This window comes from Leucoraja erinacea, chromosome 22 (assembly GCF_028641065.1).
Source record: "Leucoraja erinacea ecotype New England chromosome 22, Leri_hhj_1, whole genome shotgun sequence".
In the NCBI taxonomy this organism is placed as follows: domain Eukaryota; kingdom Metazoa; phylum Chordata; class Chondrichthyes; order Rajiformes; family Rajidae; genus Leucoraja; species Leucoraja erinaceus.
The window spans coordinates 26,744,745-26,759,919 of record NC_073398.1 but is presented as its reverse complement, the minus strand read 5'-3'; the positions used below and the strand labels follow the sequence as shown (position 1 = coordinate 26,759,919).

The following is a 15,175-nucleotide window of genomic DNA, read 5'->3' as shown; positions in this document are numbered from 1 at the left end:
ATTATAAGTAATAAAAAGTATTAATTTGTATTTTCCCACCTGAATCAAACAAAGTTCAATGTTTGTTCCGTTGCTTTCCGACAGGGGTCCTGATTGCTTGTTACCTGATCTATGCCACAAGGGTCAGCCCCAGTGAAGCTGTCCAGTTTGTCCGGATCAAGCGTCCCTTCTCCATCCAGACCCGCACACAGATTGACTTGGTATTTGATTTTGCCCAGTTTCTAGACTCTCAAAGAACAATCATTACAAATGTGAGCTTGCATGCTCAGCCCATCACCCTGCAGCAGCATCTTTACCGCCAGCAGCACCTCCTGCATGGTTACGAAGCACGGCGCCTCAAGCATGTGCCCAAAATGGTGGACTATGCCTGCAAGAGGCTTCTGCAGATAGCATTTGATAAGCAGGATGATGCAGCGGTGCAGGTGGAGAAACAAAAGGAGACGAATATCCACATCATGACTCTATTCATCAGAGAGACAATCACTTCCTTCATTTCCTTGCCAGCGTCTCACCTGGCAAACCAGGAACATGTGGATCCCGACAATGTGCTGAGACCTCCCGTGGGCACAACTAATTTACTTAGACCGGGCACTTTCTCAGATGGATTCCATCCCCAGTTTCAATCCAGCAAATTTACCAGATTATCACGATCCCTCAGTGACTCCAATCTCTCCACAACGTCTTGGAGGCATCATGCACAGGTAAACTGAGATATGGCAGAGCTTGGTCAGCATGAGGAAGCAGGGTCTGTACTGAGCTGTTTAAGAAGGAACTGCAGATGCTGGAAAATCGAAGGTACACAAAAATGCTGGAGAAACTCAGTGGGTGCAGCAGCATTTATGGAGCGAAGGAAATAGGCAACGTTTTGGGCCGAAACCCTTCTTCAGACTCTGGGTTTTGGCCCGAAAAGTTGCCTATTTCCTTCGCTCCATAGATGCTGCTGCACCCGCTGAGTTTCTCCAGCATTTTTGTGTACCTTCTGTACTGAGCTACAAGGAATGGGTCTGCGACTAAGTTAAAGAGTGAGTTACAAGCTGGGACCTGATCCATGGGTTCAGATGCCAATTGTAGGACAGCAAAATGTGCTAACAATCGATGGAGAGTTAAAAGTGGGTCATACCTCAGAGTAAGTGCAGACTAGGATCTGACTGAGGGGAACACTGAATATAGTTAAGTACATGTTAAGTGTAGGAAGGAACTGCAGATGATGGTTTAAACCGAACATAGACACAAAATGCTGGAGTAACACAGCGGGACAGGTAGCAACTCTGGAGCGAAGGAATGGGTGACATTTTGGGTCGAGACCCTTCCTCAGACATGTTAAGGTACATAGGCTAAAGCAGGAGACTAATTGAATGAGTGTTGGAGAGAAAATGTAGATGAATATAGGCTGTGGAAGAAAATTTAATTGTGATAGCCGCTCATAATATTTTTGGTTGGGGCTGTGGAAGAAAATTAAATGTTTCGGTTGAGTCTGTGATCGAGTTAAGTACACATGGCTGCAAAGGGATAAATAGGAGGGCAGAGTCCCTCTCCGGATAAAGTACACAGGAGTTGCGGTGATAATGATGAAAAACAACAACAGAAAATGGTGAAAATACTCAACAGACAAGGTAATGTGGAGAGAGAAACACAGTTAACGTTTCAGGTCAACGATCGTTTGAGAGACTTTTCTACTTCTCTCACAACCGGTCTGCCTAACCCTGAATATTTCCAGAATTTTCATAAAATGCTGGAAATACTCAGTAGGTCAGACAGGAACTGTTGTGAGAGCACTAGAAAAGTCTCTCAAAAGATAATTTAAGGTTCCCAGGATCTTTTACATTCTGCTTTTTGATAAGAGCTGTTGTCTTGATGCTAATCTTGTCAGTCTCTTGTTGTAGCCATAATTCTCCACTGCACTCTCTGGAGCCATTCCATTTTTCTCCAGTGTGGTGACAAGCATCGTACAAAGATTTTCTGAGTCATTTTTGTTGAGGTCAGCAGTGGCCAGTTCCAATAGCTGGAAGTGTGCAGATTTTGTGGTGCAGCTTCTGTGGTGATTTAGTTTAACATTGGTGCAGAGATATGAACGGTGTGGATGGATTAATTTTCCCAGCACCACCTGTCCTACCACAATGAATGACTAAAGTGGCATAAATTCTTCTTTAAGGATCTCCATGGTCAATGGACTATATCGGTGGGTCAACATCAAATGGACACTTCGGAACAGTTCTTCAGTGGGCCAAACAATCCATTGAGATACTCCATCAGCTGTGAAGGGAGGAGCAACTTTGCAGGGGACAGGAGCCAGACACAGACTGACCAGGCAGCACAGTTCATCCTCCCTCGACGAACAAACTCTCTACTGAACCCCGGTAGCCTGGCGCTCACAGCTGACAAGAAGGTATGGACTGAATCAAGGTGTAGTGGTCAGACTAATTCCCATGCCGTGTAACATGGCAGCCTGCGACTCCCCTCCTGCACCCACTTCAAATGCCTTTCCACAAGACAAAACACTTTCCAATAATTTCCATACCTCCTTCATTGAGGCTAGTTATCTCTAGCTGAGGTTACTCAGTACGAGCAGCATATCTGATAAGTTGTTAACCCATCTGGGGTGGATGTAAAAGACTCATAGAATTGTTTCAAATAGGTTTTTCGTGGTGTCCACTTCAATATTTTTTTGCCCAAACCAATATAATTATTTTTTTAATTATTCGTCCTTTGCTGTTTGTGCGGTGTTGCCATTCTAAAGTATGTAATTGGCTGAAATGGATATATGGACAACCTGAGGTAATAAAAGACATAAAAAAATGCGTGATGGTCCCGCAAGTTGCATCCTTTGCAGCTGTGGTCATTGGACAATGTCTCTCCACCTCATGAGGAATTCCAATCCTCTTTGTAATCCCTTTTGTTGGCCATTTATATTCAACAGGGAGTTAGATGTGGCCCTTGTGGCTAAGGGGATCAGGGGGTATGGAGAGAAGGCAGGTACGGGATACTGAGTTGGATGATCAGCCATGATCATATTGAATGGCGGTGCAGGCTCGAAGGGCCGAATGGCCTACTCCTGCACCTAATTTCTATGTTTCTATGTTTCTAATAAACACAGCATAGACCAGAGATCAATCCTAGATTCTATGCAGTCAATGGATGAATATGTTTAATCTACACTGGTAAATTTTGTAGATTCCCGATTCATCTTTGATCAAAATATAATATAGGTATTTGCCTTTAAATAGAAATGTGGAATGCCCCTCAACCAGCCAATCTCTCACATCTTAAACATAGAAACATAGAAACATAGAAAGTAGGTGCGAGAGCAGACCACCAGGTCCATCGAGCCCGCACCGCCATTCGCTCATGGCTGAACACTAAACAGACACACTTACCCACAAACAGTAGACACAAAACACAGAACACAAGACACTACCCTCCCCTTTATACCGCTATCACCCCTCTCCACCCCAAGAACCTCGTGATCTCCTGGGGGAGGCAAAAAACCGGATAAAAACCCAGGTCCAATTCGGGAAAAAAATCCGGGAAATTCCTCTCCGACCCCAATCTAGGCGATCGACACTTGTCCAGGAGATCACTCAGGTCTTACTATACTAACCATACCTAGGTCCATATCCCTGCCCTCTCCCCGTAGCCCCTTATCCCCTTGGCAGCTAAAAAACCATCTATTTTAGTCTTAAATATATTTAAAGTTTCTGCTTCCACTGCTCCCTGGGGCAGTGAATTCCATAAATTAACCACCCTCTGGGTGAAGAAGTTCTTCCTCATCTCAGTTTTAAAAGAGCCCCCCTTATTCTGCAACTATGTCCCCTAGTTCTAGTTTCCCCGATCATTGGGAACATCCTCGGTGCATCCACCCGATCAAGGCCCCTCACGATCTTATATGTTTCAATGAGATCGCCTCTCATTCTTCTAAACTCCAAAGAGTAGAGTTCCAGCCTACTTAACCTTTCCTCATATGTCAATCCCCTCATTGCAGGAATTAATCTTGTAAACCTTCGCTGCACTGCCTCCAGGGCTAGTACATCCTTTCTTAAATATGGACCCCAGAACTGTACACAGTATTCCAAATGTGGTCTCACTAATACTGTGTACAGCTGCAGCAAGACCTCCGTGTTTTTATACTCAATCCCCCTAGCAATAAAGGCCAGAACTCCATTGGCCTTCCTGATTGCTTGCTGCACCTGCATACTAACTTTCAGTGATTCATGTACTAATACCCCTAGATCCCTTTGCGTTGCATTACAACGCAGCTCCTCCTCATTTAGAAAATAACTTGCCCTATCATTTTTTTTCCCAAAGTGAATGACTTCACATTTATTAGTATTAAATTTCATCTGCCAAGTTGTTGCCCACTCACCTAGCTTATCTATATCCTTTTGCAGACTCTTCCTATCCTCCTCATCCCCTACTTTTCCTCCCATTTTTGTATCGTCCGCAAATTTTGATATATTACACTTGGTTCCCTCCTCCAAATCATTTATATAAATTGTGAACAACTGGGGTCCCAGCACCGACCCTTGCGGAACCCCGCTAGTTACCGGTTGCCATCCCGAGTATGAACCATTTATCCCCACTCTCTGCTTCCTATTTGTTAGCCAATCCTCTACCCATGCTAATATATTACCCACAATCCCATAATTTTTTATTTTTAGCAATAGTCTCTTATGTGGCACCTTGTCAAAAGCCTTTTGGAAGTCCAAGTATACCACATCCACCGGTTCCCCTTTATCCACCCGGGTTGTTACTTCCTCAAAGAATTCGAGCAGATTCGTTAAACAGGACTTCCCCTTCACAAAACCATGTTGGTTCTGTCCGATGAAGTCATGTTTATCCAAGTGCCCCGTTAGTGTTTCTTTAATAATTGCAATAATAATACTGCAAAATCCATCACCTATTTGTTCACAGACAACAGTAAAATAAATGACCAGATAAATGTTTTAGGAATGATAGATACGAGATAGATTTTATCTAGGGGAGTGGGGAAAACACACCTTTGGGATATTTCCATTGATTAAAGATCAAGCCCATGTCTGTTTCAATTTATGCTCCAGATAACTTATAAAGAGGTGGCAGAGTGATAGATTGGGAGGTCCCAAGGGAAGGGGCAAGGGGAACACTATCCAATATTATCTGGTCCATTTTAGTTCTAATGTTGAATCCCAAATACTGCTTACAAATTTGTTGAAAATAAAATGCAACATTTAGTACCTGTCTTTTAACTTTTAGTTTTATTCTTTAGGGTAAATTCTATGGAAACGTCTCGGTTAAAGAACGTGTCAGAAAAACAGATGGGTATTGGTCTCTTCTGGAAATGGTTGCCAAGGCAATGTCAGAGGGACCAGAGATAGACAATGATTTATTGTCCAAAGTCCGCCTTTGGCAGGTAATGAACGTTTGGATGATCTCCGCTCTGGAATTGTTCATTCATTTAAAGGAAAACCATTTTTCTTTAGAAAATAATATTGTAGAATCTAGTGAATTAGTAATTTGAGACATCAGGTTTCTTACTTTAGCAGCTCAGGAGTATTAAGTGACTTTGGCTCCAGGACTCTTGGTCAGCAGAGCTTTCCTTCCCACCTGCTCTGTATTGGACTGATAAAGATTGCTTGATTGGTGTGATTAATATACAACTCCAGTATTGTTCATTGTAACAGATATGTAAAGCATACGGGAAAGGAAACGTGGTTGTATTTGTACTCATGGAGATTAGGGCTACAGATGAAGGGGCCTCAGGAAGCTCAGTATTAATATTAACTGGTGCAGACCATCGACGAATGCAGTGGATGCTGACCCATTGCTCAGTACATTTGATGAATAACTGGTGACGACAGAATGGAGGTCATTTCAACAATAACATCACTTCGAAAGCACTTTATTGGATGTAAAATCATTTTGGATGCCTTGAAAGATTTGTGAAAGGTACCACACAAATAAATCTTTCTTTTTCAAATAAGGATCACATTTTTAAGGCTGTAGACCAGGCCAGGATCATGGACATTTTCTATTTCTTCCCCTCAAAACTAGGGCCTCTCCTTGGGCAGAGTGCCCTCTACTGGCCACTCCAATGTTCACAATAAGCCAATAAAGACATTTTAAATTGCCTGAAAATAATGGTGGGAGTAGTTGAGATAGTAGATTGAACAGGCCCTTTGACCCACCTTGTCCATGCCAACCAAGTTGCATGTATTTGGCCCATTGCTCTCTAAACCCTAATAGGAGTTAAAGATGGCTCGGCCACAACGGCAAGGCCTCTGACGAGCATAACATCTTCTATTGTGCATTGTGTGGCTCCAAATTATTTCTCCCTTGATGCTCAATCACATCAATTAAATTTCAGGGCTCCTTGTTCCCACACTTGCCCAAATGCTTCCTCAAAGTGCAGGTCAATCACTCTCACCTCAATTCACCTTTTTGGTTATTCTTTGGACCAAGACTGTGATGTAATTTGAAACTTGTGGTTCTGGTGAAACCTGTAACTAACATCAGTGAACAGATTGTTGGTGAGTAAATTATGACTGCTAATGGTGTTGAGCATAGCTTCCATTATATTGCCGATGATCGAGAGTAAACTGTTTGGACAACATGTAGCGAGATTGGATTTGTCAGCCTTCTTGTGCCAGTTTTGTAAGTACGTTGAACAGCTTGGTTAGAGGTGTGGCCGGTTCTGGGGCATGTCTTTAATACTGCAGCAGGGATATTTTCCGGTCCTGTGGCAGTTACTGTAGGTAGAGTTGTCAGCCATTTCTTTGATAACATATGAGGTGAGATATACCATCCGAAGAATGATTTCTGTATTGGCAGTGATCTCAGGATGAATCATCAACCAAATGCTTTGTACCGACAATGTGGAGACTGCTTTATCTTAATCAATAGGACTCATGTGCTGGTCATCATTAACCATGAAGATGACCTTGAAGTTACCCCACTTGTTGGCTGTTTAATTGTCCACCACCATTTGTGCTTTAATACGCAGAACTGCAGGACATTCATCTCATCCAATGGTTGTGAGAGTGTCATATTTTATATGCAATATTAAACTGTCCTATTTGCTATCTCATGGGTATAAAAGATCCAATGTCAGTAATTGAAGAGAGTAGAACAGTTTATCCTAACCCCACCCCTACCCTGATCCCCAACCCTAATATCACCCAATATCCATCCCCAACCTGCACCTTAAAAGACAATGTTTGCTCATTTACTTTGTTGTTTTGACCACAGATTTGCCACTCTATTTTTCACTTTACAGTTTTAATTACACTTCAAAACTACTTTTTTTTCTCTTTCTGTCTTTCGTATTTTGCTCTCCCCATAGTCCCCCCCCCCATGCCCCTTCTCCATCCCTCCCTCCCTCCAGATGGGCATTTCTCAGTCATTCTTTCTTTCTGTGTTGAATTCTGTCCCTCACATTCTGCTAATGAAAATAGAAAGTGTTGGAAACACTCAGCAGGTCAAGCAGCATATTTGCAATGAAAAACGGAATTAATGTTTCAGGTCAAAAACTATGCATCAGAACTGGGAAACTCATTCTGCCAATCTTTCTGTCTCACTTTCCATTAGTTCTCTGCTCGTCTGAACACCTCTCATTGTATCATTATTTCAATTTCAGACTTTCCTTCTGTCTCTCTCTGTATTCTCTCCAGCCATCCAGTCAGCGATTTAATGTGTCTGATCTTTCTCTTTCTCTTAAAGGTGGAGCTAAATGAGAATGAAGGGGCTTGGGGCCGACTAGGTGCAGAGGAAGACCCCCGGATTCTTAGTGCGCTGATGTGGTGCTGGCTTGAACATCTCAAGGTCATTCATTGATTTAAGTACAAGATTACTCAGAACACCATGTCAATGTTGCTCTGGATTTTACTTGTAGCTTCCACAAGCAGCAGCAACATGTGTACATTTTCCCTATATTTTACACTCGATGGTCGAGAACAAAATCCCATATTTAATTTTAATCTTTCCCTTGATGAACACTGCTGGCAAAACTGGCATTTATTGACCATTTGTACCTGGTTTAAGAAGTGGTGCTGTTCTTGGCCTGCCTCCAAATATGGTTAAGGGGCAGCTATGGGAGTGGGGTGTGGAGTCACATGAAGGTCCAGATCCAGCAATAGCAGCAGTTTCCTTTCTTGAGCAAACATGAATGTGCCTTTTGATTTGACAGCAGTCTGCAAATGTTTACAGATTTTTTATTTCCTGATGTTTGAAATTGAACTTAAGTTCTCAAAGAACAAATAGTGGAATGTGAGTTCTTGTTTTCTGGGTCATTAGTGCAGGCCTCCATGTTTCTGGTCTTGTACCATATGCCCAGGCTGCCTATGCTCGGTGGAAGCTACATTGTTTTGCAGGCATCATCACTTCTTGAAATTTCCGCTTGGTTATGTGAAGATTTAATCACACACATAGACTGGTGGACCCGTACAGAGCTTTGAACCAACCGTGTGTGCAGGAGGGAAGAAAATTGGGGTCAAGGGGAAGGAGGATTAAAGGGAAGTATGTGTTTGGTTCAGGCTATGAGTTTGCTGGTGATTAAATCCTCTTTATTCCCACTGCAGGAGCCAGTGTTGAAATCAGAGGATGTAGTAATACTGTTGTCAAAACCAACAGACAAGCATAATCTTGTTGGCTTGGAGAAGGTGGGTACTTCTTAAAATTGGGTTAATGCACCTCATGATGCTGACTTTGTGCATATACAATACAATACAATACAATATTTATTGTCATTTGAGCCTCAGTGAGGCTCAAACAAAATTCCTTATTCAATTACAGACATACACACAATTTAATTCACACAAACATCCATCACAGTGAACCCACTGTGATGGAAGGCAAAGTCTTTTCTCTCCCCTGTTCTCCATTTCTCTCCCGATGTCCAAGCCCCAGGCGGGCGATGATAAGTCCCACGGCCATTTTAGGCTGTGCCGGGCGATTTACGGCCCCGCTCCCGGTCTAAAAGTCACAATGTTGGAGCCCCCGGCGGGCGCTGTAATGTCCCACGGCCATGAAGCAGCGCCGGGCGATGTACGGCCCCGCTCCGGGTCGTTCCAACCCCGCGACACGGGCTGGAGAAGTCCAGGAAGCGGTCTCTCCCCCCGGACCCGCGAGCTCCCGATGTGCCCCAGTCCACCGGACCTGCGGCTGCGTTGCTGGAGCCTCCGAGCCCCAGGAGTCGAGTCGCAGCAGCGAGTCACCACCGCTCCCCACGCTCCGAGGCCGGCCAGCCCCACGATGGTGAGTAGTCCGCAGCTCCGCAGTCTCCCGAGCCCCCGGGTCGTTCAGGTTGGAGGCCGCTCCACGGTGCTAGGCCCCAACGACAACGGAGACCCGACAGGGAAAAGGTCGGGTCTCCCGGACAGGGAAGAGATTTTAAACAGTTCCCCCCCCCCCCCCCCAAATCATTAACGAAAAATCGCTGCAAGACCCGGTCGCAAAAGGTATTATTAGTTTTATAGGCCTCGAATAATAGTTATAATAGTTTTAAAATTACTCTCTCACTCCGCAACCTCTCGCAGCCCCAGGGTTTTATAAAGCAAACAATTAAAGGTATGTACCTTATTTTTACATTAAATGGGGCATGTCTATAACCCTGTATATTAAGTTATCTATAGCGAGTAGTTCATTTTGGGCTTTTTATATCCCGCAGTATTTTTCTCGGCATTTGAGGGCACTAATCCAGCGCGATGTGAACGTTCTAAACCAGCGCGTTCACAGGAACCCACTAGAAAGCCGATTTAAATGGGCATTTATTTACAGCAATTGAACACTAAATTCCTTCCATTTGGCCTATAAATTAATGTAAATTAGATATAAAAATCATGTTATATTGTGAATTATTTGTGAATAATCTTTGGACACTTAGGCTATTTAAAAATGTTAATCTTTCCTTAAGAAATGGGCTTTTGACTATCCAAGATCACAGCTTTTTTGTAATGTCCATAGGGAACAAGATGCTAATTTCCGAGTATGAAAATGGCCATAACTTTTTTAATACTTGAGATATGAAAGTGAATTTGGTGTCAAATTAAACTTATTGTTATGCTTTATCTGATGGGATAAATTGCAGACTTGATTTTTAAAATTTTGTAACAATGCTACCCTGATGTTATTAAATTGGAAAGAGTGCAAAAAAGACATGAGGATGTCACCATCTGAATTAAAAAGAGAGTCTGTGTAGACTGCATCCTTGGAGTGTAGGAGGCTGAGGGAGAACTTACAGGGATTTATAATATCACGAGGGGCATGGATAACCGCAGTCATTTTTCCAGTTTAGGGGAGTCTAAAGCTAGAGGGCATATGCTTGAGGTGATGGGAGCAAAGAGGTCCTCCTGCAGTACAGGGCCCTAGTGATACCACACCTGTAGTATTGTGTGCTGTTTTGGTCTCAAAATTTGTGGAAGGACATTCTTGCAATTGAGGGAGTGCAGCGTAGGTTCACAAGGTTAATTCCTGGGATGGTGGGACTGTCATGCTGAGAGAATGGAGTGACTGGGCTTGTATACTTTGGAATTTAGAAGGATGAGAGGGTATCTTATTGAAATATATAAGATTATTAATGGTTTGGACACGCTAGAGGCAGGAAACATGTTCCCGATGTTGGGGGAGTCCAGAACCAGGGGCCACATTTTAAGAATAAGGGGTAAGCCTTTAGAACGGAGATGTGGAAACTTTTTCACACAGAGAGTTGTGAGTCTGTGGAATTCTCTGCCTCAGAGGGTGGTGGAGACCGGTTCTCTGGATACTTTCAAGAGAGAGCTAGATTGGGCTTTTAAAGATAGTGGAGTCAGGGGATATGGGGAGAAGGCAGGGTTACTGATTGTGGATGATCAGCCATGATCACATTGAATGGTGGTGCTGGCTCGAAGGGCCGAATGATCTACTCCTGCACCTATTGTCTATTGTCTGTCTGAGGGTAACCTTTTTCCACACAGAGGGTGGTGCTGGTATGGAATGAGCTTCCAGAGGAAGTGGTAGAGATGGGTACAATAGTGGCATTGAAAAGATACTTCAACAGGTTCATGGATAGGAAACCTTTGGAGGGATATGGGCCAAGTGAAGGCAAGTGGGATTAGCTTGTTTAGGCAACTAGGGTGACGTGGAAAATGGAAGAATTGGACTGAAGGGCCTGTTTCCATGCTGCATCACCCTATAACTCCATTGTATTTCCCCCACAATGTATTTTCTAAGTAGCTGGAGGTCGACGGTGAAGAAACAACACATGACTCAATGCATACCAAATTATAGAAGCGGTTCACCGTAGGTGGAACAAAGAAATCTTACAACCTTCGGATCAGATGAAGCCTCGTCAACTAGGCCACATCCTGATGGTGTAGTAATGAGCAGGACTGTCCATGAAGATGCTCAGGCCTTTGATGATGGAAGCACACATGTGTGACGAAGCTGAGATGGAAGCATTTGCAACCTGCTTCAGCAGAGTGAATGATCCATCACAACCTCCTCCTGGTGTCTGCACCATCATAGGGAACAGTCTTCAGCAAATTTTACTCAATAGGATATTGAGGCTGTATACACTAATTACAACAAAGGTAGTGGGGCAAGGCAATGTCCCAACTGTAGTGCTGAAGACTTGTTCTTTAGTTCCAGATATGCCTTTAGCCTGGTTCAGGCTGGTACGCTTTAACTTGTTGTCTTCTAGGCTGACCCTGGCAGGATTCTGGTCCAGAGTGTGGTGTCTAATTGTGTGAGACTTCACCCTCAATCTCACTATTTCACCATGTGCAGGCCTGGGAGAGTTGAGGTTGCACCATATAGAGGCCATGTGCAAATATTTGGGAACAATAGTTACAGATCGGAATTGTGAGAAATTTATCATGCATTTTTGGGCCTCTGAGTTTTTATACCTAGTTCTGGAAATATGGGTTTAAATAATTTCTGCATCAAAAATCAAACAATGTTTTTCCAACACATTCTCTTTTGTCTCTCAGTGCCAGGATGGGACAATAAACGGCATCTTGGACTACATCAGCAAACTCACTGGTTTGCCCTCTTTAATGGAAGATGCCATAATTCACCGGTTGATCCAAGCACTAACTCAGGTAGGTGCCTTCACAGGTCTGATGTGGAGCAGGAGCCCAGTGGGATGAGCCTTGATATTTCAACTGTGATCTTTCTTCACATTCATTCACATCCATGTACTGGGGAGTTACATGTGTCCATGTGCATATACATGGCTATGTATGCACTTGCCTGCTCCTCTGATGCCCAAGACTGTCAAGGCTTGAACTTTTGATTCCACTTATGGTATAACCTTTAGCTTCGTGATTGCTCTGTCAGTTATGGTTTCAAATGCAGCTTCAGTGACGTAAGCCAATAAACACAGTTGACCCACTCCAGTATTATTCTGAAGGAATATTGCAGTGTTTTAGGTACTTACCATCTCCAATGAATAGTTAAACATTATATTTTGGTGAAGAGCCTTAGAATCCTGTCTGGTGTCCGGATGAACATGTTTCCCTCAACCAACCTGCCTAAAACAGACCATCGAGTGATTTGTCCTGTTGCTGTCCAAAAACTGATTGTTATGTTTTCCTGTGAGCAGAAGTAGCAGTGATCAAGCTATTTCTTACAATGAAGGAGACTTGTTCCACCAAAGAATTTGAATAGTCAACCTGTATAATATCCCCTCGCATTTGTTTGATCTTTCTCTCTAGCAATGGTGAATATTCTGACAACACAGCATCCTCATTTGACTCCTAGAGTCAAGATAGACATTGCATTTTGTCCTCTAATTCATTGTCCCACAGCTCTTGGAAGTATTGATATTTTCCATGTTTGCCTTACTCCTTCAATCTGCAGTCTTTTAAAATCAAAATCTAGCAAAATCAAACTACCACCTGATTTACCACTCTTTCTCTGTAACTCACCTGGAATTCTTCAATCTGACCCTTGACTCTTCACTTACTGCCCTTCTCAATGGTCTTTGACCTTTTACCTGAGGTATTTTATTTTACTCTTTGACCTTTTGCTTGTTGTGTCATAAGTCATGCCCCATTATCAAAGCCCTTCAATGTGAGCCACAGGTCTTCCTCCTTACAAAATAAGGAGGCAAATGTCATTAACTGGCTTTCTTGTTGCAGAGTGGGGAAGAGAACGTGAAGCATTTTGCTGCATTGTCGCAGAAACTGAAAACAGTCATCAGGGAAAAGCGCTCACATTTTCTTTTCACTCGGGGCATGGTAAAGACAACAACTGTTGTGAAGCTAGCCTCACATGGAAAGAACAAGTGAAAACAACATGTCCTGGTTTCCTGGTTCCTACAAACCTTCATTGCTGCCAAATAAAATGGGAATTTTGCAGGTATTTAAGAGCACACGGTGGAGGCAGAGGGGAAGTTGGCAGTTACAAATAAAGGTTTACTGAAATGTGGCAGATAATTTCTCGAAGTAGAAGGCATACTCAAGTGGGATGCCGATAAGCAAAGACATTGGCAGAGTTGTTTTAATTTCCCTAAACTACCCACCTGGTCATGCTTCCGATGTGTGACCCTTTGGCATAGTGGGAGGATTTGAACCTCTGGATCAGAATGTATACGGTACAAACCGTTTCCCAGTGGTTCACATGGGCTGGGATTGTATCTCCAACTCTGAGGGCTGGGATTTCAGGCTATAACTATATCATGTGCTTGATGTCCATATTTCACCCAACATCTTGTAAGTTGCAGAAGTCTATAAAACACTACTCCTGCTCCTCACCACTGCAGTGCAAGGACTGTTGGGATAAAGATAGTAGATGAAGCATGATTGCAGATTCAATGGTTAGTTCGAAAAGGGATGAATATTACATGGGAATTCCTTACTCGTCTCACTTGGCACTTTACTCTGTATTTAACTCGACCTAAACTTGCCCTTGGAGAATTTGAGGGCAGTTTATTCTACATTTAACCCTTGCTTCACCTGGAATAGAGTTGTAGGGCCAGAGATATGGCACAGACATAGGCCCTTTGGCTCATCAGATGTACACCAACCATGAATCACCCATTGATACCAATCCTACAGTTTTTTATTCATCTTGCATTGCAAGGAGAGTATCAGTGACAAACGTGGATTTCTGTTCATTTTCCTGCTCTTGTTACTGAGGTAATGTTGAGGGATACAACAGTAACAAGTTTAATATATACACACCTGGTTATTTTTGTGTATTAATGTATGAAAGAATTTGCCTTCATTGATGCATTTTATATTCTTACTTTGTAGTAATTTATTAAATTATGCTAAAGTTGACTGTTAATTAAATCTGTCAAACCAAATGTCACCGCCTCACTTCTTCAGAGTTAATTATTATCCTGAATAATCGATGAATCTGTAAAGTTACACTCTGAGTAATCTTTGCCTTCCTGAATAAATGAGACTGGGTTCCTGTATTGCTTTAATCGCATCAGTTAATCCCATCGGGTGACTGACCTACTTCTGTTTAAGATAAATATCTATTTGTAGAATAGGATAGCTCAAGTTGTAACAAAAGTATCTATTCACCATCTGTATCAGATATTCATACTGCACACAAGTATTGCTTGGATTATGTTTAGATTTATTATGTTCAATCAATAAACCTTGCCTTTGTGTACGATTAAATAAATTCTCTGCTGCTCTATGACTGGATTGATATTGGCTTATTATTGTCATGTGTACCAAGATACAGTAAAAACCTTTGTGTGTTATCCGGTCAAATCATGCTGTACATGAGTACAATCCAGCCATACATAAGTACTACAGATCATGCAAAGAGAAAAATATCCAGAGCTCAGAATATAGTGTTCCAGGATTACTGTGTTACAGCAACAGAGAAAAAAAAGTGCAGAGGCTGCTATATATAGATCGGGAGATGTGAACTATACCTTTCATTTAGGAGCAGTCCGTTTAGGAGTACAGAAGAAGCTGTTCCTGCATATGATGATGCATCCTTTCAAGCTTTAGCTTCTGCCCCATGGGATAGTGGAGAAGAGGGAATGACCGGGGTATAACTGGTCTTTAATTATGTGGCTGCTTTGGGAAGTCAAGGATCCAGTCGCAGATAGTGTGCCGAGTCCTGGGTTCAGAGATTTGGAGATAAGCTTGCTTGGTACTATGGAGCTGAAGTTGAAATTATAGTCAATAAATGGGAGTCTGACATAGATGCCTTGATATTCAAATATTTCAATGACGAGTCCAGAGCCAGGAAGATGGCA

The 15,175-nt window shown here is 42.7% G+C and overlaps 1 protein-coding gene across 1 annotated transcript in view; it reads left to right on the top strand.

The window, feature by feature from the left end:
• zgc:77752 (uncharacterized protein LOC393862 homolog) overlaps positions 1-14,586 on the top strand; it is a 35,559-nt gene extending 20,973 nt beyond the window's left edge. The window contains exons 6-12 of the mRNA XM_055653275.1: positions 85-701; positions 2,153-2,386; positions 5,243-5,386; positions 7,693-7,794; positions 8,550-8,630; positions 11,937-12,047; positions 13,089-14,586. Coding sequence (XP_055509250.1) covers positions 85-701; positions 2,153-2,386; positions 5,243-5,386; positions 7,693-7,794; positions 8,550-8,630; positions 11,937-12,047; positions 13,089-13,238 — 1,439 coding nt within the window. The 3' untranslated portion in view covers positions 13,239-14,586. The remainder of the gene's footprint in view (positions 1-84; positions 702-2,152; positions 2,387-5,242; positions 5,387-7,692; positions 7,795-8,549; positions 8,631-11,936; positions 12,048-13,088) is intronic.
• Positions 14,587-15,175: the final 589 nt, after the last annotated feature.